The following is a 26,684-nucleotide window of genomic DNA, read 5'->3' as shown; positions in this document are numbered from 1 at the left end:
GCAGGGCGCTCCCGTATCACTGCGTTAGCACCCTCCCAGTCGCTGCCGCCGGCTGCCGAGGCCCGGCGGTGAGGCCTTTGGAGGCGCCGCTGGGGTAAGGGCGTCGGCTGCTTCAAGTGAGGAGACGCCGCCTGCCCTGAGGCGCCGTCGTTTTACTCGGGGGCTGGTGCTGCCGCATTGCTTGAACCCAGCTCCCTGGCTCCCTTACTACACACGAAGCTGTGACTTTCCAGAAGAGCAAACATTGTGGCTTTCGAAGAAATGTGAAGATCTGTCGCCAAGAATTTGGCTTTAAAAACAAGGAATTCTGATCATATGGTACCAGTTTTGACCAGGTTATAATGATAACCCTTTCAGTGTGGTTGTGTTTTTTTTGTTTGTTTTGGTTTTTTGCTGTGGACTATTAGACAAATTGGCAGCTGTTTCATTTAAGCGTTGGTGCAGACATGCGAGAGCACGTCTATATATTACATCAAGTAAAATGCTTCCATCCTTCCCACACAATTGACTTTAAAAAACCCTGCACAGACCACCCGTATTCATGTCTTCTGTGTATGAAGAGATGAGGAGAACGAGTTCAAACCTTCATTTGCCCCCGCCCACCCCCCCCCCCCCCCATCCATGGTTTCAGATCTGTATGAATTTTGTGGCAGAAACTTGTTACAAATCTACAACACAGATCTTGAGATCATTCTGCTCGAGTTTATGAGGAGCACGGGAGAGGAAACATGTATCCATTTTTTTTTTCAGAAATAAACACACCACTGGCAATATTAACAGTGGGGGGGGGACCCAATCAAACAAAAAGAAAAAACACACAACAAAATCCACTTTTTTTGTTTGGTTGGTTTTGGGGTTGTTTTGTTTTTGTGTTGTTTTTTTTTTTTTAACTTCTAAATTTCTTCCTGTAAAGAAGTACTTCAGGAACATATTCTTAAGGAGACCTTTTTTCTCTTTTCTGCCCTACAGGCACCAGCTAACTTCTACTAACTTCTAGTTACTGTCTCTGAGTACTTCGCTTTGGCCTGATCCCCTACTGGGATGTGCAAGGGAGGTTCCGAACAGTGAACAGCTGTGATCCCAGTCATCTGTTTCTCTAAGGAGGACGAGCTGGCAGGACCTTCTTAGGTAGGCTGCAAGAAGGCTTAGGAGGTAAATGTTAGAGTAAAATTCTTTCACTTTGCCTTAGGGCCCAATTCATCTCTGTGCTGTTCTGGAGCCCAGAGCAAAGATAGAAGGCAATCTGCATCTTCCCTCACCCATCCGAAAGCTCTTCAGGAGCTTTTCCTCTTGATTGCCTGAGTGGAATTCCTATTACTGTAAACGAAAAGTTAATAGGCGCATCGAGAATGGATATGTGCCTTGACTTGAAAAAGTAGAGCTTAAATCCAATCTGTGTTTCTGAAAAAGCAAAATTTCTTCTGAAACCCATGTTTGAAACCCTATGTTGTACAACATTTTTATGAAAATGTGGCAGGATCAATCCCAGAAGTGTTGACACAAATATGGAAGGATGTGGTTTAGAGTTGATATTTTGCTTTCATTAACGAAGACTCTACATCTTAGTTGACTCTTGCCCATTAATCCTGATTTTTAATCATCCATATAATTCCATAAAAACAGTGACTCTCCTGATTCATATTAGGAGCAAAATATGAAAGCTGAATTAAGCAGCAGGGATTCCTTTCCACTTCCCTTGCCTCATTACTTGGAGTTTGAGCAAGTCATGGACATTTCTTCAAAGCAAATTCTATAATGTTGGCAGCTTCTCTGTATTCTGCATGCTTAGAATTTTACTGATTCATGTAAACTAAACAGGAAAAGTATTTTAACAGTTGAGGTCACCTGCAGATTCTACATGTAAAATTAAAGTCATATATATTTCTGTATGAAAGTTACTTACAGAGTGTTACTGGCTTTATGAAAGTCTCCTTAAAACCAAAATGCCTTAATAATCACCTTTTGATTCTTATCCAAGATACTAACCTTCAGTAAGTTAAGCTGGAGTATGTACTTCAGATAATACGCAAAAGTGAGAAGGCAATAGCTACTATTCCATTGGTTTTATTGAAAATTACAATTATAAGGTCAAATAGCCCCTTCCAGACAGCAGATAAAGATTATACTTTGTGAGAATTCTTTAAAGAGTTTTGTGCTTGAACACAATATTCCTTTCAGGAGTATATAACATTCTCCAATAATAAAACTCACAGAAATGAAAACTGTAAAAATTGCCGTGATCTTTATGTGTACTAGCTAAGTTCATCTAAACATGGACTTAAGCTTCTGTTTATAAATACTGTGAACTGATTTCCTTCTGTTACATTGTATTCTGCAGCATGCTGTATTTGCCAGTATTGCTTCCATGTGCATTCTTGGTGAATAACCACAAAGAATAAGCAAATGTAGAGCAAAACCAGAGTATGACCCTCACAAAAATAACCGACACATAAAATACTACAAACCTCCTTCCATATGGCTGATAAGCACCAATGCAAGAGACTTCTCTGTAATTAAATGAGAAACGAAAATTGATAAGCTATAATTATTTAACAAATATTTTTGACAGAGAAGGGATTTTATTCTTTTTTTTCTGATGTTTTGATAAATTCAAATAAATGGCATAATAAATGGTTGCATATAATTGATGGTGTTCTCTTAGACAGTGAAAGCAAAATTTTACTATGTTTTAATCCCCTTTCTTTTGTCTGCTTAGTAAATGCTTTAATACAGAACTGTGATGATTTTGCAGATGTTTTTATGTCGGGCATTTAAGCCTCTGTTTTCAAAGAATGTTTTTTGGTGACGCAGGTCTTCCCCTTAATAGATAGTAGAGCAACAACAGCACTGCTCTAGCTCCATGTATTAAGCTCTGCAGCATCTGTGCCACCTCCATCCTTTAGCCTGGGGAGGAGTTCTGAACTAAGACAGAAGCTTCTAGGGAGCTTGTGGCACTTTAAGTTTTTCCTTTTTCATTCCACACCCTTGCCTCCTGCTTTACCTCCTTTCAGCTTCTCTCTTTCTCCCTGCCCCATAGCTCTTGGCATCTCCTGCTGTTTTTCTCACTCCAATGTGCAGCTCTCTTGCCAGCCTAATGACACCACCATGTCATCCTGTCACTTAGCACTGCAGGGGCAAAGATAGTGGAAGTGAAGGCAACGCATTTCCTGTTGTGTGCAGATATATATATGGAAGAGCAGCAGTGTGAGGAGGAGGAAGAGCTCTGTGCTGAGACACACTGGATACAGTGGAGCACCATCCAGCCTGGCAATAGGCAGAGGAAGGAACGAGCAACTGAAGGAATGGTTTAAGTTACACAGAGAAGCTACGAAGTAGGGAGTATATACCAGGGCAGGCAACTACAGGGTGAGTATGGTCTAGCTGGAGGCATCTGGAAGTCTCAACACAGTTGCACTGGAGAGGAGCCCGCCCTCGTGCTCTGCGTGGGGACAGAGCCTTCAGTGTGCCCTGCTGCCCCTGCCCCGCAGTGTGCTGTTTCTTGCTTTCCACACAATGAGCGCCCCAAGGGCTGATCCCTGTGGTGCTTGTTAGCTGTATATGCCAAACCTGATGTGACTGAACATTATTCAACACTATTTTTCTCACTGAACATTAAATTTCCCTCCTATTGTTGCCTTTCTTTTTATGATGTAAATAATATCAGACAGCTACAGCTATTGCAGCTGCATGCTGGGTAGGTAGCAAACTATGAGGGGACCAACCATGGTTTCCTGGGTTTCTTCTGATGTGACAGTCTGCAGGGCTGAGGCACAGAGAAACACAGGACAAAGAGGGTGATGTAGCAGGCTGGGAAGCCTGCTGTCAGCTCCACGGAGTCCTGTGTAAGACTCCTGTGAGTAGGTGGGCTGCTTGATGGATTGTTACATGTGGGCATGAAGATACTTGTGCCACTGTTCAGCCCTGAAGGGGCTTGCTTGCTCGCTCACTTGCTCCTTTTCTCCTATTCTTTCTAAACACCAGCGATGCAGAGGCTAGAATTTTCTGAACTAAAGGGGAAACAGTGGGATAATGACATCCCAGGGCACACACAATACTGAAAATTGTTGTAGTTGAAAGCAGAAGGTTTTTTTAAAATATGAGTTTGGTAAAGTCATCAGGTGTGGGGGTTTGTTAAGACAAGCAACCTTTTCCAGTAGCCTCAACCCAGTCAGTTTGAGCTCTCCCAATTCTCCTGAGCTCCCATAGTGAAATGAAGGAGCAGTTAAGACATTCATCCCTTTGCCAGTTAAGAGTCTTCTAGAAACCCAGCCTGCCCAGTGTGCAATTGCCATGGCCCTTTGGGTGACACTCTTAGAAAAGTGGAAGAGCTAAACTCCTATGAAGACCAAATCTACACACCAATTCATCTCCAGCTGTTTTGAATTCAATGCCATCAAATATGCTTCCGTTTCCAGGGCTCCTCAAAGGGCAGACTTCAACCAGGATTCTGACAGGCTGTTATTTTGCTAAACCTCAGCAAGACTGTGAGGTTGATGAGACACTGACACAGGTTGCCCAGAGAAGCTGTGGCTGCTCCATCCCTGGAAGTCTTTAAGGCCAGTGAATGAGGCTTTGAGCAACGTTATCTACCAGAAGGTGTCCCTTGTCCGTGGGGTTTGGAACGAGATGGTCCCTTCCAACCAAAACCATTCCGCGACTCTGATCTCCGGCTCTGCCCAGGCTCTGTAGACCCCAACCAACCCCGGTCGTTCCGAGCTCGACCCCCGACCGTTCCTTCCTTTTCGGACCACCGAAGGGCTCGGCCTTTCCCAAGCACAGCCCTACCCCGCCCGCTCAGTGGGCAGGGGGAGCCCCGGCCAATGGCCTGCAGCCCGCCGCCGTCCCTCCCCGGACCGGGGGCCACCGTCCTTAAACTGGGGGGCCCGGAACTGAAGTTCTGCAGTTCTGCGCCGCGCTCCTCGGCCTGCGCACCATGGGGTGTGAGCGCGGCGCCGCTCTGCTCCTCCTGTCTCTCGCCCTGCAGCTGTGCTGCGGCCGCACCGCCTCGCCCTCTCCGCGAGGTAAGCACCCAGCCGACCCTGCTTCCCTCCCGCTAGCATCCTTGACAGTCCCCTCTTTCATCCAGGACGGCTTTGTGTTTGCAGCGCCTTGTTTCCCCGGGAGGAAGCCCTATGCCGGCAGGGAAGGGGGTGGGGAGTCGCCAGCTCCGCAGGCACGTGCACAGCCGGAGCTGTCGCGGGCAGCCTGGTCTGCGCGGGGAGAGCGCTCGGGAGCCGCCGGCTGCCCTGGACCCCTTGGCTCTCCCGCAAGGGGGACCAGGAGAAGGTGGTGGTGTAGCCTCTTCATTAGCCATCCCCCTGAAATAAGCAAAAGATGCTCTGGTTTTATAGAGGTGCTGGTAGGTGTGTTGAATATCTGAAAGGCGCTTCTTCGGTTTCGAGCTCTCTCGAGAGGCGAGTTGCTAAGCTAGGAAAACTACTTCATAAAGTGCTCAAGAAAAATATTACCTTTCAAATCCAGAATTAATTTGATAATATTATGCACGCAGTAAATTCTTATTTTAGAGCATGCATAAAGTGTGTGGTATTACTATCCAGCAGTAGCTTCTGACGAACCAGCTCAGATACCAAAGGCAGCAGTTAGTGTAACTTGATGCCGCTCTGGGAGCCTTGGAAATGTGCGTTCCCTCTGCGTTTTTAACTCCTCCATTGTCTTACAAAATGATCTTTGACATTTTAATCGGCTACTTCCTTACTTAAGCAGATCTAAAAGATAGACAGATTAATTTACCTGTACTAGCGAAAACTTGTATTAAAGTCCTTCTTGATGTAAAAACGTTTCAGAAAATTGTTATGTTGAGAAGCGGGATATTGCCATACTCAAGAAAAAAAACCAACAAAAAACCCAAACACCCCCCACCCCAAAAAAATTAAAAAAAAAAACCCTACCAAAACCAATTGAGGCAGATCTCCAGCTTGTAAGGGGCAGTGAGTGGCCTGTGAAAGGTGCCGTTTTCAACATGTAAAGTGTTCACTTTGTTAACAGTCATCAGAAGCCGTTGCAGTGGGGTTAGGGTTTCACTCCAGGTGCCTAAGCCATCATTACTTACCTTGAAAAGTGCTGGAAAATGTTTACAGTCATTAGGGTTAGCTGTGAGCAGAGAAGAACCTTGGAGGGCCTCAAAAAGCTGGTGTGACATGGCAGCAGGATTAAGGGAAAGAAAAGTCTTTTATTTTTAACTCCATTCTCTTATGTGCCACTCATTTCACTACTCCATGCCTCCCTCTCTTAGGGCTCTATGTCCTGTTTTTTAGTTCTCATCTGAAGGGGTAGCGTTGATGTTTTTTGGCAGATCTCCAGAGTGATTTGCTACTGTCTCAAGGTGTAGCTGATCCCTTGTTAGCATTTTCACAGGAGGTTGAGCAGTTCCCTTCTAAAAACCACAGGAAGCAGGTGAGGGAAAGAATTCCTGATCAGTTTCTTGAGTGGGCTCTATTTAGCCTCGTGGGTATGCATGCTTGTGCTCAGAGGCATGCCCCAATCTTCTCTTTCCCTGCATGGATTGAAAACAGCTGCTTGTGCCTTAAAGCACTGGCAGTCCTTTTCTATCAGTTTAAGTCTAGCATTCCAGAGAGACAAAGAGAAAAAGGTGAGATTCTTCTAAAAATTGAATCTGAAATCTTTGTGAATCTTTTTTTTGTCTTGTTCCTTCCAAATAAGCAATTGACTCTGTAAGATCTAAGAGTTGTCTCTCTGCCAGCTCTACTGAGGATATAAAATTAGTTTTCATAACCCCATTGCTCTTCTGCTAGCCACTTTTGCTAGCATGTGTATAATTTACATGGACTGCATCTACATGCTGGTCAGTAAAAATATTCCAAGAGAGGGTTCCATAAAATGGTGCTGAAGGATCCAGTTGAAGCAATGTGTTTTATAGAACACAACTACCAAAATAATTTGAGCATTGTTTTCTATATGCAAATTTCGGCAAACGTTTTCCATGAGGTTAGACAGATATTTGCCAGTGTTTAGTCATTACTTTAGTAATATCTTTCCTACATTTTTAAGTGTTTGACTGTAGCAGAAATTAATTAGTCTCACAGAAATTGATATAAAATCTGCCAACAGACCTAGAAGGATTAGATAAAATGTATAGCTATATTTTATTCTGTCTGACACTTAAGTATGGTATTGTGGTGCTCTAGCTGATAAGATACAGCTCTATTTTATGAGTGATTATTACCTGCAAAATGCTGTTGTGCATAGTTGTGAGTTGCATTTCAATCTGTTGCTTGGGCAATTGCTTTGCACTTTGTACCCTGAACATGATTAAAATGCCCAGCCTTTTGCTCTGCTGTCTGGGTCACTGTTTTCAGTGGAAGCAGCAGTTGTCCTGGGATTCTGTAAATCTGAACTGACTGAAAAAGAAGTGGTTTGATCAGATCCATCTCAGATATGTGTTTCTTACTTGTTTGACAACAGTATTATAAGTGCATGCAAATCAAGGGCCTGATTCTTATTGTATTGTGTCCTGGAAACTATCCATAGTCATGGAATCCTTGGACCACTATGAGTGTAGACTTAAGCAATGATCTGTGTTTCAATGGTTTCATGAGATGAAGGGGAAAATATCTTTATTTTGGGGAATTACATTATTGTCTAGATGAATGGATGCTCCAGAATGAGCAGTGGAAGCAGAGTGAACCCGGAGCCTAATGTAAGATTATACACCTCATGGTTGAGTGTAGGTCTGTGTGCCTATGGGATTGTCCTGAGTGCCCTTCAGCCTCCCCCTGCTTGTAGCATATGGAAACACTGCATTGGTAGATGACCCCATCATATTAGTCAATGAAGACAGCTTTGACGTCATGCTGGGTAGAAAGGACTCCTATCCAAAGTTCCATTGTTTTTGGCTTGGAAAACTTCAGTGTCACAACCATAGGCTTCAATCAAGGTAAGGCGCAATGTGCTGTCATGTGCTTTTGCTGTCTGCCTGGTGTTTATGGCTCTTCTCTGGTAGCAGCTCTAGAGTACTCTGCTAGCGTGGGAGAAAAATATGGCCCAGCTATGATAGGCCTATGGAGTGGCAGTGGTATACAGTGGCTAAATGGACGATTATTATACGAATAACGCTTGGGCATACTTGTTCATCAGACCTTATTGGAAGGTTATAAGATATATACTTCTTCAGTAACAGTGGGTTGAAATAGGAGATTATCAAAAAACCTAGCAGAATAGTTTATTGAGTTTGGAGACATCATGGATTTAGGAACGTTGAGGAAAACCCCAGTTCATGTTGCAGTGCTGTAAGGGGAGGTAGCTGACATATGTGTGAGCATAATTTCACATATATGTCATAATGCTCTTCACTAATGCATAGTACAGAAATTGCAAAAAAAAAATGAAATGGCTTTTACTATTCCTTCAAGGTTTGTTCTTTTTTTTTTTTTTTTTTTTTTGTGTGTGTGTGTGTCAGGTCTATTTTTTTTATCTGTGCCAGAAGGAAAATATAAGTCTTATATTATATAGCTTCTTAGGCGTCAGTGAACTGACAATCGTACAGAACCATGAAACAAAACTATTGAAGTATATGGCCAATTTTTGGTACTGAAAACAGCATCAGGTATCAAAAAAAAAGTAGGTTGTGAATGCTCCATCCCTGGCAGTGTTCAAGGCCAGGTTGAATGAAGCCTTGGGTTATGTGGTTTAGTGTGAGGTGTTCCTGCTTATGGCAGGGGGATTGGAGCTAGATGATCTTGAGGTCCTATCCAACCCTAACTATTCTATGTTTCTATCATTCTATGAACTGGGAAGGAGCTTATGAACATCATATTGCTTACTTTGCTTTTTAGAATTTTAGTTGGTGCACTGTGGATGTCATCAAAATGGTTCTTAGGAGAAGTACACTGGAAATTGGGTTTTTTATTTTTTTTTTTTTATGCTGGATCCTCAGTATAATTGAAATGTGAATGCAAGCATCTGATTATGATAGCAGAAATAGGTTAAGAAGCTTTTTGCTGAGCTGCATCCTCAGAAGAGAAAAATTTCATAGCTCTACCCAAAAATACTGAGTACTGCGGTTTGAAGACTAGATATTTTGATATTAGTAATTTACCAATAATTCCTGTTAAAAAAAAAACGAAGTTGCTAAAAGATAATCCATTGCAACAAAATCTGTATGATATTTTGATAGACTCCTAGAATAGTTCTCATTGAAAGGGACCCTTGATTGTTATCTAGTCCAGTCCCTCTGGCATCAGCAGATGTCCCTGCACATGAGACATGTTTTACTAGGTCAGGTTGCTTTAGATGTCCCTGCTAATGCCAGAGGGATTGGACTAGCTGATTTTTAAAGATAATGCTATTATTTTTTGTTTTCATATTTTTTATTTTAGGTAGGACAACTTGGGTTCATTTTAAAATATCCATATGGAAATAGCAAAGAGCGCACAATCTGCAATGGTTGGCTTCAGACTGCATTCTTCTTTGGTCATTTTTATTTTTAAATTGCTGTTGAAACTTGCTTATTTTTCAGTTTTTGATCTTCTTCCTTATTCCAATGAGAGAGTGGTAACAAACTTCTTGCAACAAGCACTTAGCGATCCGACACTGAATGATGTGTACTTGCTCTCATCGTTCAAACTGCAGCCAAAGAGCACAGCCACCGTATTTGGCCTGTATTCACCAGCTGACAACAGCAAGTATTTTGAATTTACAGTAATGGGACGGATGAATAAAGGTGAGTTGTTTGAAGTATGCATGAATGTTGAAGTATGCATGGATGTACAGGTAATGGTGTGTCACGGATGTTGAAAACTATGTGATTAACCTTTGTGCTTGAGTAGTTCCTGTTGCATGGTGTCACCATTTAAACCCCCTCTCCCCTCCTCCCCACCCAGATAAAATTGTTTACATCCTCTCTTACTCCCCTTCTCTTTCATTCATCTTGCTGGATGCTGCTCTTTCCTGTCCAGGGGAAGCTGACCTGACAATCACCTGGTATCTCCAGTATGCTCTGAGCAATCCTGAGAAAGGAGTTAGAAAATGTAGTATAGAGAAAGGAGTCAGTTCGGGGCTTTTTTTGGTGGTTTGTTTTTAGGTGTGGGTGTTTTTTTCCATTCCCTTTTTTTCTTTTACCCCTTGGGAGAATCACTGGTTCTTATTACTCAGGAATGAGAGGAGGAGACGCACATGCCACCTCATGCATATGAAGGGGAGGTATTTGTTCTGCTGACCCTGGAGGTTAGATGTGACTGTGCAATACAAACATTCCTAGCACTTGCAGGATATTTTGGGTGAATTCAAGTGTGTGTTCTGCGCTTACTGAAATTAGTTAATCAGGAATCAGAATAGGAACTTCAGCAGACTTTTAGATATGGAGAGCTTGCATTGGTATCTAGGCCACACCTAGGATATATTGCAGTTTTAAGATTCAGTGAAAAATGGGTGAATTATGGAGATTACTGTTGTGCTGTTGACTTCACTACTGCCATAATAATTTGCTGCTGCAAATGTTGTAAGCATGTAGCTAAGTACAGTGTACTGAGAAACTCTACTGGTAAACTTTAGTTCATACATAGGAAAATGACTCTGTGTACTGAGGAAAAGCACACCTTTTGCTTGGGAAATGTAAGGGAATGAGTTAGATATAATGTTAGTAGTTTCATCAGGTCTACCAAAGTCCTTCTGAGCTTGGGGAATAAGAGCATTTGTCCTGTATGTGTTGGGGGTGGCCATACAGCATTATCAGTGTCACATGGTTCCTAACATTGACTTACCTAATTGGTAAAGAAATGATAGATCACACATACATCACCTCTCTCACCGCCACCCTCTCATACACACACAATTATGTGTGTAAATTTTATATATAGGTCTGCATAGGTGTACACAGAAATATGTCTATATCCATACAATTGTGAATACATCAAATCCTTCTTCTGACGTTCAAGAATACCTGCATAACTGATTGTTAGTGATATGCTCTAACAGAGAGAAGAGACGTACTGGGCAAGGTTATGTGGTTTCATTTGGTTTTTGATACACTGGAGGGAAGGAATGCCGTCCAGGGGGACCTTGATATGCTTGTGAGGTGGGCTGATGCCAACCTCATGAAGTTTAGCCATGTCAAATGCAAGGTCCTACAAATGAGTCAGAGCAATCCCAGGCACAGCTACAGGTTGGGTAGAGAAGAGATTCAGAGCAGCCCTGCAGAGAAGGACTTGGGGGTGTTGGTTGATGAGAAAATGAACATGAGCCAGCAGTGTGTGCGCTCGCAGCCCAAAAAGCCAACCATATCCTGGGCTGCATCAAAAGGAGCGTGACCAGCAGGTTGAAGGAGGTGATCCTGCCCCTCTACTCTGCTCTCGTGAAACCTCACTTGGAGTTTTTTGTGTACAGTTCTGGTGTCCTTAACATAAAAAGGACATGGAACTGTTGGAACAAGTCCAGAGGAGGGCCACGAGGATGATGACCTCTCGTATGAAGACAGGCTGAGAAAGGGGGGGCTGCTTAGCCTGGAGAAGAGAAAGCTGCATGGAGACCTAATAGCAGCCTTCCAGTATCTGAAGGGGGCCTACAGGGATGTTGGAGAGGGACTCTTCATTAGGGACTGTAGTGATGGACAAGGGGTTAAAACTTAATCAGGGGAAGTTTAGATTGGAAATAAGGAGGAAGTTCTTTACTGTAAGGGTGTTGAGGCACTGGAATGGGTTGCCCAGGGAGGTTGTGAATGCTCCATCCCTGGTGGTGTTCAAGGCCAGGCTGGACAGGGGCTTGGGTGATATGGTTTAGTGTGAGGTGTCCCTGCCCATGACATGGGGGTTGGAAGTAGATGATCTTAAGGTCCTTTCCAACCCTAACTATTCTTTGATTCTATAATGTCTGAGGTTGCCAGGAAATGCTACCTTTTAGCAAGTTTCAAGTGACCTCATGCATCTGTGTGGAAATCTCAGCTCTGGCACTGTCTTGACATAGACAGCAGTAAAAGTATTCCTGATACTGACCACAGGTGCTGGGACATTAGCACTAGAATAGACTCTAAAGATGGAGATATACCCTGGCCTATTCATGCTGGTATAAATCTGGATTCTTTTAATCATTAGGCTGAACAATTAGAAAAAATAGTTTGTAACATGTACTCAGTAACTCAGAAGGTCACCAACAGAGGTATTGCAGCATCAAAGAGGGTACATTAGTAGTTGAGAGATGGAAAGCTAATTTGTTAAATGGCTAGAAATGGGTTGAATTCAGTAGGTGTTATTAGCTCGGAACCTAGTAAGAGTTTTTCCCTTTATCCACAATCTGTAGTTTACCTCATGTTAACATAGGTGCGTCATGAAGGTCAGAGTATTTATGAGCTCTTCCTTGATGCAATAGTAACAGCCCTCTGGACTTCAAAGAGATATCCACAAGAGCCAGTACTTAACTGTTCAGGTGCCCATCATCTGCGCAGCTTGTCATCTCAATGCACATAACTTATCATGAGGAAATAAGAGACGTACAGGCTAGTGGTCAGTGGGATCTTTGAAACAAGGTCTGACTAACACTGTAGAGAAGTTATATACTCTCTAGGTGCACTCAGCTTGTTGCTTCTGAAGATACATGTTAGCAGAGCCTGGGAGAGATTTTGTAGAGAGAACTAGCTAGCTAGATTTAGCTTGCAGATCCTGTCTTACCAATTTAGTTTCCTTAGGAAAGAAACAGTTTTTCATTATTACGCTGTAAGAGTTTTTGTTTGCTGTGTGTTTTTCTGAAGGTGAATTTTACTTCATAAAATGAAAATTTGTTGTGTGAATTATCAAGTAGGTCTTTCACTAATGCCTAAAAAAATAGTTGAGAAGGGGCTTAGTCATCTCTAGGGGTAGAATATGTCTTCTCTGCATTATATTTTGGTTTTACTGTTTGTTGTAGAGAAATGCTTGTTACAGGCTTGGACTCATGCTTCCTTTGGTTTCTTTAATGCTGCATTTGGATACACTGTCAGATGGCCTCACTCAGTGCAATATGCATCACTGAAGCTGATTTTTGTAGTTGTACATTTCTGCTGCAGAGTATTTCTAGGTCTAACAGATATGTACTTGCCAAAGTGCTGACTGCAAGCTGTCCGTTGCACCCTTTACTTTTTACCGCTTGTATTTTGGCACATTTTGGGGTGTAAAGTTACTTTGGCTAAGCCAGTTAGATAGGCCTGGACAGAGCAGTGAAAAACTCTCCAGGCAGCAGTGCTTTAAAGATGGGGAGTCATGCAAGATTCCTGGTAATCCTGCTCTGAAAGTCAATGTCTCATACATATTACCATTTATATCTGCATATGGAATGCATTTACAAAAGCTGACATGTGGAAATATACCAGAAGAATTGCAGATTTCCACATGACCTTCCTTGACCAAATTTGGGTTATCTGCTACCCTCTGATAGTTCTTCTGTGTATTTTGTACTAGTGGTGCTGCGCTATATGAAGAGTGATGGGAGGCTGAATTCAGTGATCTTTAGCAACGTCCAGCTTGCTGATGGGAAACCGCATGCTGTCATCTTGTGGCTGAGTGGCCTGCAGCAGGGATCAAGCACAATAGAGTTCTATCTAGACTGCCTGCAAGTAGGTGCCATTCAGGACCTGCCAAAAGCATTTTCAGCACTGTCTCAGATGTTGGCAGTGGTAGAGTTGCGCACTTTCCAGGAGAAGCCACAGGTGAGTGCAAAAACTGGGAGTAGGCTGAGCACTTAAAGGGATCATGAGGGGTTGTCTGTATCGTTGCCCCCTGACCTCAGCCCATGCAGTGTCCAAGCTCTGCACAATGTGCTTCAGTAACTCGAGTATGAACTTGTCAAATAAATATAAGTTCCATATAGAACAGGTGAAACCTTTGTTTCATTGAACACTGTAGTAATAGTTGTGCTGTTTGTTTGAAGCACAATTTTTTAGCTTATTAAAAAAAATAACAAATTGCTGCCTGTCTTCCTTCAGGCTAAGTTCCTTGGGGATTCTGCCTGTCTTATTTCAGGCTAAGTTTCTTGGGGATTGAACCTTTTGCAAGAATTTAGCTGATGCAGTAATGGCAGCTCTTTAGCAGCTTCTAACAGCTGTTCAGTATGAGCAACCCTTGGCTGTGTAATGTGGCTTTATGCTTTATGATAAGCCACATAGACTAAAAAGGCAAAAGAAGAGGGGGACTTGCATGGTGTAAGGGTCCAGTCCCCATCTGTTTGACTACAATAGTTTGGCTTTTTTTTTCTCTGTCTGAGGTTGGCATAGCTTTTTGAGGTAAACAGTGTCTTCTACAAACAGCTTCCATTGTTGTTGATGCAAAATATGCATTAGAAGGTGCAAAAAGGCATACTGCCCCCAAGGTTGCCCCATTGCTTTGTTTCATTTCGGGCTTGAAAATGATCCTGTTTATATGGAGAATTACTAAGCTGCCCACGTTCCTTACATGAATGCAAACATGAGTGGGAGTGGCGGGGGAGGGATTACTTTGTATTCAGTTCAACAACAACAAAAAAATCATTCTTCTATGTCACGGATATAAAAATATGTGAACGTTGTGGTACAGGAGATTGTATGAATCAGAATAGTAAAAAAAAATAAAGTTCAAAATAAAACCACAGCTATGTGAAAGTCTGCAAGGCAAAGCTTAGGAATTTTATTACAATCCAGATGGTAATGGGTGGTCCTGAAGGGGATGGTGTAGGAGCCCTGCTCACGAAATGGACAACCTCTCTGAAAAAATAATTTACTTTGTCTGATATTTCACACTTCTTCCACAATTGTGGACTCTGTTTTTCTTGTCACTCCAGGATGCACTAGATGAGCTGAAGCTGGTAACTGGAGGAACACTTGGCCAAGTGGGGAACATGCAGGATTGTTTTCTTCAACAAATTGAACCTGTTCCTCAGTACACTGGTAAGGCCTGCAGCTAGAAGTTTCAAATGTTACTTAGGATCCTAGTGTAAGAAGCTAATGTGATGAATATTAAAAAGGTGGAGAAACTGTAGAGATAAGTAATAACAGTTGTTTGACTGAACTACAGCCATGATAATTTCCTGTAAATGTTTTAGAAATAGCTCAGTTTGGAGAAAAAACAGTCACTGTTTCTGGTGATAAAGCGATGAGGAGTGTTCCTAGTGAAGGAGAAGTCTTAATGACTAAAAGAGGCTTTTTAGCCTAATTTAGAAGACAGACTTTTGTGATCATGATCTAATGGTGTCAACTTCATAATATTTTAAGTATTCGGGCTGCAGACAGGAAGCAGTCCTAAGTGTGATACGCTGCTACAGGCTTAGTGAAAATAGGTAGAGTAGCAAGACCTGTCCATGTACAGTGCAACTGCCAGTATTCATAGTTTGATCACTGGAGTGTGCCTGAGAGGGGAGGAATGGGGCATGAAGAAGGACACAGGAGACTGCAGAGTGTGTTGGTGCTACAGCTGCAGAGCCCATGGGTGCAGGAAGGGAGAGTCATCACAAGCAGCCACTAGCCCTGCTGCAAGTTAGCCGGGGCTTGTGTCATCTGCTGCACTGGAAACCTGCTCCAGAACCAATTCCTTTTCTGCATGTGCTGAGTATTATGGAGACTGAGAGGGGAACAGGGAGGAAAGGAAGGAGCTGAAGCATACTGAGGTTCCCAGGAGATGGGTGAAAAATCCCCTGTGATGGGCAACAGTACTCTCTAACCTCTCAAACCTCTGAACCCAGTAAACCTGGGCTAGACTGCCCCACCTCTACTCCTTCCTAGTCCCTGTTTGTCTGACATCCTGCTGTGGGTGTGAGGGAGAAGAATGGGTTCACACTGTGTGGGCAGTATGTTAAAATGTGACAACTGGGCAGGGGGAGAAGTGAGTGCCAGTTTGAAATGCCATCACTAAGAAGTGCTCTCTCTCACACTATTTCCTGCCTTCCCTGCCTACACCCCCCACCCTCCCCCCCCAGCAACCCTGGAGCATTGCTAGTTTTGATTAGAATACAGTCAAGATACACAAATCTTGTATGAGAGCATCCTGAGTATATTATATGAATGCAGGAGTTAGTGGTGTGCAGCAGTAACAGAATCTGTTTTGCCTTTTAATTATTTAAATACTCTATTATATGTGTTTCTGTTTTCTTGCGCGTTAACATGTATATCTAGGCAAAAAATAGAGTTTTATCATCAAAGGTCTGTCTTTTTCCCCTAAATCAACAGACCTTTACACATAGAAAGGAGGGGCAATTCAGTATTTCCTCCTCTAGAAACTTGCAGCTCTGTAAATGAGGTTTCCAGATTGCAGACTTGCAGCTTTCTCATTTATAACTTTTTGCTCATTAATCAATAATATAAATGACAGTAACACAGAGACATATTGTCTCTCCCTGGCTGCCTCTGCCTGGCTGAGCCTCTCAGATTCAGTTGCTTATTACCTTCAAGTGGAATTAGTATTATCTTAATGATAATACAACTTGCATGAATATATTCAAAGTCTACATAGTCAAATCCACCAAAGGAAAGGCACAAATGTTCCAATAGCAATATTAACTCAGCTGCATTGCACTTTGTATATGCTTCATGGTGTCCTTTTACAGGAGCAATATATCAGAAAACCACAATTTGCCTTCAACAAGAAAAAGCTGGAATGCAAATGCTTAACTGTATAGGGATGTGAGACCTATGTATTGTGGTAAAAGCATGTGGTTTTGTATTAATTGGAAAATGCTTGGGAAAGCACTGGAAGGAAGAGGGACCCAAGCAAGCTGGTTAGGACTCAAGGATCACCTTCTGCAAGCTCAGGGGTGATGCATCCCAACAAAAGAGGAAGTCAGACAAAAATGCCAGGAGGCCTATGTGGATGAACAAGAGCTCCTGGACAAACTCAGACACAAAAAGGAAGCTACAGAGGGTGGAAGGACAGGTAGCCTGGGAGGAATACAGGGAAAATGTCTGAGCAGCCAGGATCAGGTTACAAAAACCAAAGCCCTCATATAATTAAATCTGATCAGGGACAACAAGGAAAACTTGTCCTTGTTAAAGACAAGAAGAAAAACCTATGAAAGTACACTGAGGGTAAAAGGAAGATGTCAGAAAGTGTGGGACTTCTGTGGAAGGAAACAGGAGACCTGGTTACCCGGGACATGGAGAAGGCCGAGCTACTCAATGACTTTTTTGCTTTGTCTTCACTTGCAAGAGCTCCAGTCACACTGCCCAGTTGCAGAAGACAAAGGCAGGGACTGAGAGAATGAAGAACTGCCTGTTGTAAAAGAAGATCAGATTTGAGACCATCAGTAGAGCCTGAAGGTGCCCAAGTCCATGAGACCTGATGAGAGGCATCTGTGGGTCCTGAGGGAGCTGGCAGATGAAGTTGCCAAGCCATTATCTATCATATTTAAAAGTCATGTCAGTCAGGTGAAGTTCCCACTGACTAGAAAGGGGAAACATAACCCCCACTTTTAAAAAGGGGGTAAAAGGAAGAGGCAGGGAATTACAGACCAGTCAGTCTTACCTCAATGCCTGGCAAGATCATGGAGCAGATCCTCCTAGTAGTTTCTGTATGCTATGGCAGATGGACAATAAGGGGGTGTTTGGTGACAGCCAACATGGCTTTACTATGGGCAAATTGTGACAAATTTGATGGCCTTATGATGGGGACACAACATTGGTAGATAAGGAAAGAGAGACTGATAATCTGCGTGGACTTGTACAAAGCATCTGACACTGTCCCACACTGCATCCTTGTCTCTAAACTGGAGAGGCATGGATTTGACAGATGGACCACTCGGGGGATAAGGATGGCCAGACTCAGAGAGTTGTGATCAATGGCTTTATGTCCAAGGGGAGACCAGTGACAAGTGATGTCCCTCAGGGGTTGGTGTTGGGACCGATCATGTTCAACATCTTTGTCAGTGACATGGACATTGGGATTGAGCACACCCTCAGTAAGTTTGCCAATGACACCAAGCTGTGTGGTTTGGTCAACATGCTGGAGATTAAAAACGCCATCCAGAGGGACCTGCACAGGCTCAAGAGTTGGGCCCGGTGTAAAACTTAGGAAGTTCAACAAAGCCAACTACAAGGTCCTGCCCTTGGTTCAGGGTAATCTCAAGCACAACCACAGGCAGGGCAGCCCTGAGGAGAAGGATCTGGGGGGTGCTGGTTGACAAGAAGCTCAACATGACCCAGCTGTGTGTGCTTGCAGCCCAGAAAGCCAACTGTGTGCATCAATAGGAGTGTGAACAGCAGATCAGCGGAGGTGATTCTCCCCCTGTTCACTCTCATGAGACCCCACCTGCTGTACTGAGTTCAGCTCTGGACTCCACAACATAAGAGGCATGTGTATGTGCTTGAGCATGTCCAGAGGCGGCCATCAAGAGGATCAGAGGGCTGAAGCACCTCTCCTATGAAGAAGCTGAGAGAGCTGGGTTTGTTCAGCCTGGAGAAGAGAAGGCTCAGGGAAGACCTTGTAACAGTCTTCCAGTACCTCTAAAGGGCTGGCAAGAAATCTGGAGAGGAATATTTTACAAGAGTATGTAGTGGCAGGTCAAGGGGAAATGGTTTTAAGCTGACAGAGGGGAGATTTATATTAGCCGTTAAGAAGAAATTCTTTTACTATGAGGGTGGAGAGGCACTGGAACAGGTTGCCCAGAGAAGTTGTGGTTGCTCATTCGGTAAATGAGATTAGTATGTTGCATATAATCACCATCATAAGATCATTCAGGTCAGAATGAAACTTTGGAGGTCATCTGGTTCATGTAGGGTACCTGAATCTGACATAGTTTAAAAAACATAGCTGTATTGTACCAGACCAAAGGTTCTTCTAACCTAGCTAGTGTTAGAGAGTATGCCAATATAGACCCAAGAATTATGAGTGGAGTTATAGTGTGTTTTTCCCTCAATGCTGTCCTGTTTTCCAGCAGTTCATAGTATATAGAGCCCTCTCTCAGAGATGGAGTCTTTGTGTTTCGTACTTGTCCTGATTAATTTTCTTCCTACCAGCTGGTGCAGTGCTGTGCTTTGTCTTTAGTCTGAGAATAATGCTGGTAACACACCGATGTTTTAGCTGTTGCTAAGTAATGCTTACCCTGATCAAGAACTTTTCAGTCTAATACTCTGCCAATGAGGAGGGGCACAAGAAGCTGGGAGGGAGCAGAGACAGGACACCTGACCCAAACTAGCCAAAGGTGTATTCCATATCACAGCACATCATGCCCAGTATATAAATAGGGAGGAGTCACCAGAAGGGACTGATTGCTGCTCGGGTTGGGCTGGGTATTGATCAGTGGGTGATGAGCAACTGTTGTACATCACTTGTGTTTATTGAGTTTTTTTTTTTATTTTCACCTTTTAATTTACCCTTAGTTGTAGTAGTATTACATTTTTACTTTAGTTATTAACCTGCTCTTATCTCAACCCACTGGGTTTACGTTCTTTCAATTTTCCTCCCATCTTGCCCAGGGAGGTAGGAAGTAGGGGATAGTGAGTGAGTGGCTGTGTGGTACTCAGTTGCCAGCTGGTTTTAAACCTACACTATATATGTGTCTTCCCATGAGTATGTCCAGTCAGTTTTGAATGCTTGATGAAGTATGTCTCCTGGTAAGAAATTCGTCATGTCTGTGGAGATACCTTCTTCTGTTTACTTTGAACTTGCCTCTTCTAGTTCCATGTGCAACTTCTATATGTAGCTTCTTTGATGGAAGATTATAGGCTGACAGGAAACGCTTCTCTTGTCAGGCATGATCTATAATTTAATCATGGCTGGATCTCTGCCCAGGTAACCACAGTCTCTTTGAATGATGTTTCAGGACTCTGACTTTGCCAGATGGGGGCAAGTAGGGTACTTGAACCAGTATTGTTCCCAAGAAAGCTAGGAGTATCTGTGAGGCCTTTCACTGTGGCCTGTACTTACACAAGCTAGTGTTTGTGCATTTGTCCTGCCTCTACCAATTAGCTGTGCAATGGAGCTGGTGCCCCCTCTAAATCCAAGGCCCTGTGCTGGAACATGTTGCCCAGAGAAGTTGTCAATGGAAGTGTTCAAAGTCAGGTTGGGCTGAGCTTTGGGCAACTTAACTGAGTGAAACATGTCCTTGCAATGGCAAAGGTGTTGGACCAGGTTATCTTTAATGATCTCTTCAAACCCAAACCATGCTATGAGTCTATACTGCAGACAAACAAACAAAAAACCACACACACAGAGAAACCAACCAACAAAAAAAAAAAAGCTAAGCAAAACAAGAACAGACCTTAGCAGTCTGTCCCAACAGCCTGTGTACCAAAGTTCCAGTGTGGGATTGTGAAATACCCATGATCCTAAATTCTTGTGCCTTCCTCCTAGATAAAAATAAGACAAGGTTGGGACTAGAACAGGAGCAGGTTCTGGAACAGATGGTTCATGAGTTTTTAAACTTACTCAGTGTTTTGATGAGAAAGTCCAAAATGAAGAAAACTTAGTATGTTAGAAGTGGGATAATTCCCACTAGACATGGTTTGAAGTTTGAAACAGTAAGGTAAATATTAAGCGTTCTTCACAGAATTTTTCAGTACTCACAAAAGTGACACATGAATAAACCTCCCTGAAGCCATTGGGCGTAATATCAAAATATCCTGCCTGATTAGAATGCAAAAGAATATATATTTGTGAAGTTTGTTTAGACATACAGACTTAAGAGAAGTAAAAAAAATGGCTGCTCTCTTGAGCTACAAACTCAGAACTGAGCTACAACTAAAGCTACTACAAGCTAATGTACTAGCCACGCTCTCTGTTACTCTTCTGTCACTGAGTCAAGACTAGTGTTTCATTTAACAGGTTGGTATCTCGTGATTTTGGCTCCTGGACAGATGTAAATTTTGGTCTTGTCTTGGAGGTCTTTAATTTGTTGCTTGTTATTGAGAACTGGCTTTGGTTTGAATTCATAACATGTTGTGAATCCGTGCAAACTCCACACCTCCTAGAAGCAAAGGCAGCCATGAAATGTGTGTACAGTGTGATGAGCTGCCTCTTGGAAGAAAAGCCAGTTGCAGGTCTTAAAAGGACTGTTTCCATCAGAGCAGGGACTCTGATGCATGATCAGAGCTGCACAATGAGGTTGCTCAGAAAGCTGGGTAACTTCGCTTTGAAAGTGCGCAGGAATCAATTGTCGTGACATGGAATACACTTATAAAGGGTGACTTCCCATTGTATGCTCAGATAATTCATGCCCACCTTGCCCTCTTGCCCCAGATGGGTTACCGCTTATAAGCCTGAAATCCTAAAGTTTCACTTAAGGGTGCTGGTCTCAGGTGTGGAGGGAGCCAGTAGCACTGGTGGCATTAGTTCCTAGTGGTGCTAGGCCCTACTAGAGAGCCTTGCCACTGAAATAATGGTAGAAAAACAGACTGGTATTCTCTCCATTGAGTGATTTCTGCTTTGCCTGTTTCTGTGATATACAGTGGAGCTCAGTCCAGAAAATCCTTAAGTATGCAAATCACTATAAAATTTGGAAATAGATACTGTGTTTCATCTAAGGATTCCTACAGGGTTTAAGTAACAGTAATGTCTGCTCTCCTTAGCTCTTCATGGTGTTTCCATCTTGTATCTCAAAATTATCATGGCAAATAAGGGAGAGCTGTGTGTACACTTTCTCATTGCTGTTTCCCTGCAGGTGATTTTAATAGGCAGCTAATGGGGCAGATGATGCAGATGAACCAGATACTGGGAGATGTGAAAGACCTTCTCAGGCAACAGGTACTGTACGAAGGCTTCAGTGTGAAATATTCCAAGCTTGCCACTTTTGATAGAGTTCGTGAGAAAATCACATAAGCAATAAACTCCTGTGTAGAGTTCATTGCCTCACATGTATGACACAGTGGAGAATAAAAAACCATATAGGTCCTGCTACCCTGTGATTCCTATGGAGGATCACTGTATGTAGGAGTGCTTATTCAGATTCAGAAAATCTCATGTCTTAAGTGGAGAGGAACTAGATTAACCATCCTGGCTTGCTGTTAAGTAGAGGTAGGTCTATCAGAACTGAACTTACGTTTGTTTCACTTGCTTGAGGGTATCAGAACATGGTGGCACAAGCCTTTGGTTAAGTATGTTATTCCTAAGGGTCTGTTGATGATGGCTGAAATATAGCAACCATTATCACTGCCCTTAATTTTATGGTATAAAGAACACCTAGATCAAGATAGACTATCTGTATTGCATGGTTGGAGCGATATCTTGGGGAAGAAATCGTAGAATCATAGAACAGTTAGGGTTGTAAAGGACCTTAAGATTATCTAGTTCCAATCCACCTGCCATGGGCAGGGACACCTCACACTAGACCACGTTGCCCAAGGCTCTGTCCAACCTGGTCTTGATCACTGCCAGGGATGGAGCATTTACCACATTTTTGGGCAACCTATTCCAGTGCCTCACCACCCTCACAGTAAAGAACTTCTTCCTTATATTTAACCTGAACTTTCCCTGTCTTAGTTTGAACCCATTATCACTTGTCCTGCTGCTACAGTCCCTGATGAATGATAATGGCTCCTCTGGCAGCCAGGTGCAAAATAACTTGCCTGTATCCAAATAACATTTGGTTTCTATATCCTCAAGGTCAAAGAAACAACTTTTCTGAGAAATACCATAGCTGAGTGCCAAGCATGTGGTAAGTATTCCTGATATTCCCAGTAAAAGGCAATCAGATGAGAAGTACAGTCATTTAAAAATTAATATTCATTGCATCAGCTTTATGTTGTTTCTAAGAAGTACTCTTAAAAATACTATTTTTCAGTGTTTTAGAGGTATTGGTCACAAATTTAAAATGGATTTTCATTAGAGAAAAAGCGTTCAGTTTGCATAGGCCCGATAATCATCTATCAGGGGATAAACCCCCACTAAATCAAGCAGTAACACTCACCCTGTACTTGTTCTGCCACAAAGCTGTGCCATGTGTTCCTGGGGAGGGAGACAATGCCTGCCAGGAATCTTATGAACAATCTTAGTAGGAGAACAAAGGAGGAATCAAGTTCTGTTCTAGCTGGTATTGTCAGTCTAAGGAAGATCCTATGCAGTCCACCTGAAAGTCATCTGATTCTGAGTAGGCAGTACTGATGAACAGCAGGAAGACCCAAAACATGGTTTTATCTTTTCACTAAATAGAAATAATAAATACTTTCCTAAATCCCACTGCATGGACCTCTTCCGTGACTGACAATCAGGATGTGCATGTGCTCAGTATAAAAGCAGAATACCCCCTCACTGGGTGGGGAAAAAGTCTTTAAACTCATCAAGCCTTCTAGTTCATTTCTTTCCTCAGTCTGTCAGCCTCATCAAAGCTCAAGTTGAGCTCCCACCAGATTAACCTTTATGTGTAAGTGCCAAAGAAAAAGTCTTTAAGGCCTGCATGCATGAGTACCAAGGTTCAGCAAGGTTCAGATGGTGAAAGGCAAGACAGCAAGGTTCTTCCCTGGGGCTGGTCTCTGTGCACCTGAGCCCATGCCCTTGCATGTCCTCCTGTGTGTTCATGGGCTGCCAGGTGCTGCTTTTTTATTCCTCTTATTTGTAGACTGTCAGATGTGCTCTTGAAAAGTCATGGCAATGTTTTTCTTATGAAGTGGTAGTGTTGCCAATTTAGCCAGAGAAATGTGTTGTACTATGACACGAATCCCTTGGGGCCTCTGAGGTCACTGGCTTTCAGTTTCCTTCCGCTTGCCAGAAACAGATTTGTGCTGGAAGGCTCAAACCTAGCAGGAAGGCTCCCATGTGTAGCCAGGAAAAGCACATGGATCAAACAAAATAGCCTTAATTTCCCCTGTCTGGGGACACAACAAGCTCCTGGGCCATCCTTGCAGGATGCCTCTTCAGCCACAGCACAGCTGGTAGCAGCGTGGTGCAGAAACACCAAACTCCTGCTGCGCAGCCTCCTGGGGATTTCTTCAGAGCACTTGCCAGCTAAAAGCCATAATGGATGTTTCTTTCAGTCGCTGAAACTGTTGTTCTTTCTGCATTAAAGGTTTAGGAACTGTGAATTTTCCAACTCAGCTTCCTAGGCGCAGTAAACCCAAATGCGAAGTTAATTCCTGCTTCAGGGGAGTCAGGTGCATGGAGACAGCAGAGGGATTTCAGTGTGGCCCCTGTCCTGAAGGACTCACAGGAAATGGAGTTACCTGCTCAGATATTGATGAGGTAAAAAATAGTGACTTTCACTGAATAAAAAAAAAAAAACAAACAAAAAAAAGGATAAGGAAAAAAAAAAGCTAAAAAGCAACTATTTCATACATATCAATGGTTTGCTGATGTTTGCTGTCTTCAGCATTCACTTACTGCTTGCACACTGAATATTAATTCATTCTGATTTGATTCCACCTCCGTATTTTGCTGTTGCTGCAACTTTATGGAGGTTATATTTGTTGAAAACTTCAAATATCCTGGTGAGTTGAGAAGTCACTTGAAGGACTTTAATTTTGGAAAAAAAAAACCCAACCAAAACAAACAAAAGAAGCTTTTGACATAGTTGTTTCTATTCCCCAAGAAGATGCAGCATCTTTTGTTACAGGCTGCAGAAGCCCTTCTTATCAATATGGGCTTTGTTTCTTTAAATTTTAGTCCTTCTGAGCCAGCTTTGAAGACCAAAGTCTTCTCTTCAACCCAGACTGGAGCAATGTTTTTCAGCCTTGTGTTAAAAGTCTGTGAAAGAAAATAAACATTTACTGTTATTGTTGCTTTTTTCTTCCTTATAGTTGTGTTGAAAGCTGATAATGTTGACATAAATTTGCCTTTTTTTTTCCTTGTGTTATGTTAGAAAGTCAGAGCTTGCTTGTACTAAAGACTGAGTTAATAAATTGACATCTTAAGCAATTAAATAAAATCTGTGTTAATTGGACTGTGACATTCAGAACACAAACAACAAAACCACTTCCCAGTTCACCACATTTTTTTCTGTATTATGATTTTTGCTCTTTAGTGAGTTTTCTGTAAAAACACCTGGATGTAGTAGATCAGGGAACCAGGAGAATTAGGTCACTAACTGTGCCTGCGGATAGCACAGTACTACCAGCGTGGCTGCCTAATGATGTAGCACAGCAAAAGCAATTCCTTTTTCCTCCTTCCCAGGCAACAGGAGATGTGCTTTGACTGCTCTTTTGGTTTACTCCCTCCTGTAGGCCATCAGCAGAAAGGATGCAATGTGTCCAACTTATATCTGTCTGTGAGAAAGTGGGTTGAGTGTGGCAATTTCCTGAGTTGCAGGGAATATCTTTTGTTTTGCCTCACGTGACATGGATTATGTCTGCTGCAACAAAAGGTGCAAAAAATGGAGGTGAAGCCCTGAAATGTGAATGCAAGAGGTGAAGCTGAAAGAGCTGTGGTGTGAGTTTCATGCCACAGATAACCACGGTGAGAGTCTCAAGTCAGCCTAGCTGGAGCCTAACGGTACAGATAGTTTCCTCCTCCTGAGCCATACCTAGACTGAGGCAGAGCATGATGATAATCTCCCTGCCATTTTCAGGGTTGAAGCAATATTACTCTTGACAGCAGTGGTAGGAAAACAAACTGAGACTGGTCTGTAGTGACATGGTTTCTCATATGAGGTCTTTACATGAACACTGCTACTAAAATGTCACCTAGTTTGGTGTGGGTCTTTTCACCAATAAATAACTTCTTTAACAGCTGGATTTTCACTTATGGCTGTGCAGGGGGGAAAAGAGGTAATAAATGGCAATAGCTTTTCATTTTCATTCTCTAATAAGAGAGGATGTGTCATATTTGTTTTCCTGAGTTAGCTGAGAGTATGAAGTAATATTTTTTATTAATTTTGAAAGCTTTTTAGAAATCATCTGGGAGAAGCACTTTTCTACTGACTAAACTATCTCTGTACTTCCTAGTAGCTGGCATTTAAGAAGAAGTTTGTATACAAATTCTGATAAAGACAAATCTAGAAGATGCCTCACTCAGAGCTGCCATAATCTTTTCTGAGGCTTTTAGCATCTCTGCAATATGCTCCCTTATTCATTACCAGTTTGAAGACATTACTTTCATATCCTGTATCTTGGGAGCTGCAGCTCTTTTCTTTTTATGGTGTTACTTGTGTGCCCTCTGCTGCCTAAAATAAAAAATCCACAGCAAATAAGGAGCACAAAATGTCTCTCCCAGGTTTTACGTTTTCCTTATGCTAGTCGTGGACCTACTTATAATAGATCTTTCCATCAAACACACTTTGATATTAAACATACCTTTTCTTGCTCCATTGCATATGTGTTTAGTTACAAGTTGTATGTTTGTTGTAGGTGGGTATCTTCTGGCTTATTCTCCCTCCATCTTGCAGATGTTTTTCTATTACTGATCAAGGAGGGGAGAAAAATGCGTATTTTAAAGCTCTTTTCTATTTCTTTCTCATGTTTCTTATTTACTGTTGTCTTTGAGCCGTGCATAGCATGATGGTATGTTGAAGTTTTCAGTACCCTTAGAAATATTACTTAGTACAGAGAGGCAGCAACACAGGATGTGGTTTCCCAAACTGGCACCCACAAGGCAGGTGAAATGGGTCATAACTGTTTTGTAAGGCTACATGATGGCAGTAAAGCAGATGCTGCCTTCAGGCCAAGGGTGATGCTGTGAGCGTGTGGAATTCTGGGAGAAGTACCAAGGGTTGTGTGTGGGCCTCCAGTCTAGAAATGTGTGAGTGCTGCTGACACATCCTTGCTCATCTGCCTTATGTTTGGGTTACTTCTGGCTGTGAGATTTGCCCTAAATATAAATGAGGGGAGATGCTGCTCCCACTTTTGTGTGCACAAAACA

General features: G+C 42.6%; 1 protein-coding gene across 1 annotated transcript in view; it reads left to right on the top strand.

Moving 5' to 3' along the window:
- Nucleotides 1-4,895: 4,895 nt before the first annotated feature.
- THBS4 (thrombospondin 4) overlaps nt 4,896-26,684 on the top strand; it is a 45,188-nt gene continuing 23,399 nt past the window's right edge. Inside the window, exons 1-7 of the mRNA XM_013129750.2 lie at nt 4,896-5,021; nt 9,497-9,700; nt 13,404-13,651; nt 14,758-14,863; nt 21,562-21,644; nt 22,503-22,554; nt 23,902-24,074. Of these exons, the coding sequence (XP_012985204.1) occupies nt 4,934-5,021; nt 9,497-9,700; nt 13,404-13,651; nt 14,758-14,863; nt 21,562-21,644; nt 22,503-22,554; nt 23,902-24,074 (954 nt within the window). The 5' untranslated portion in view covers nt 4,896-4,933. The remainder of the gene's footprint in view (nt 5,022-9,496; nt 9,701-13,403; nt 13,652-14,757; nt 14,864-21,561; nt 21,645-22,502; nt 22,555-23,901; nt 24,075-26,684) is intronic.

The sequence above is a fragment of the Melopsittacus undulatus genome, chromosome Z, assembly GCF_012275295.1.
Source record: "Melopsittacus undulatus isolate bMelUnd1 chromosome Z, bMelUnd1.mat.Z, whole genome shotgun sequence".
Classification (NCBI taxonomy): domain Eukaryota; kingdom Metazoa; phylum Chordata; class Aves; order Psittaciformes; family Psittaculidae; genus Melopsittacus; species Melopsittacus undulatus.
The sequence above is the reverse complement of the archived record's forward strand: the minus strand, read 5'-3'. Positions and strand labels throughout refer to the sequence as shown.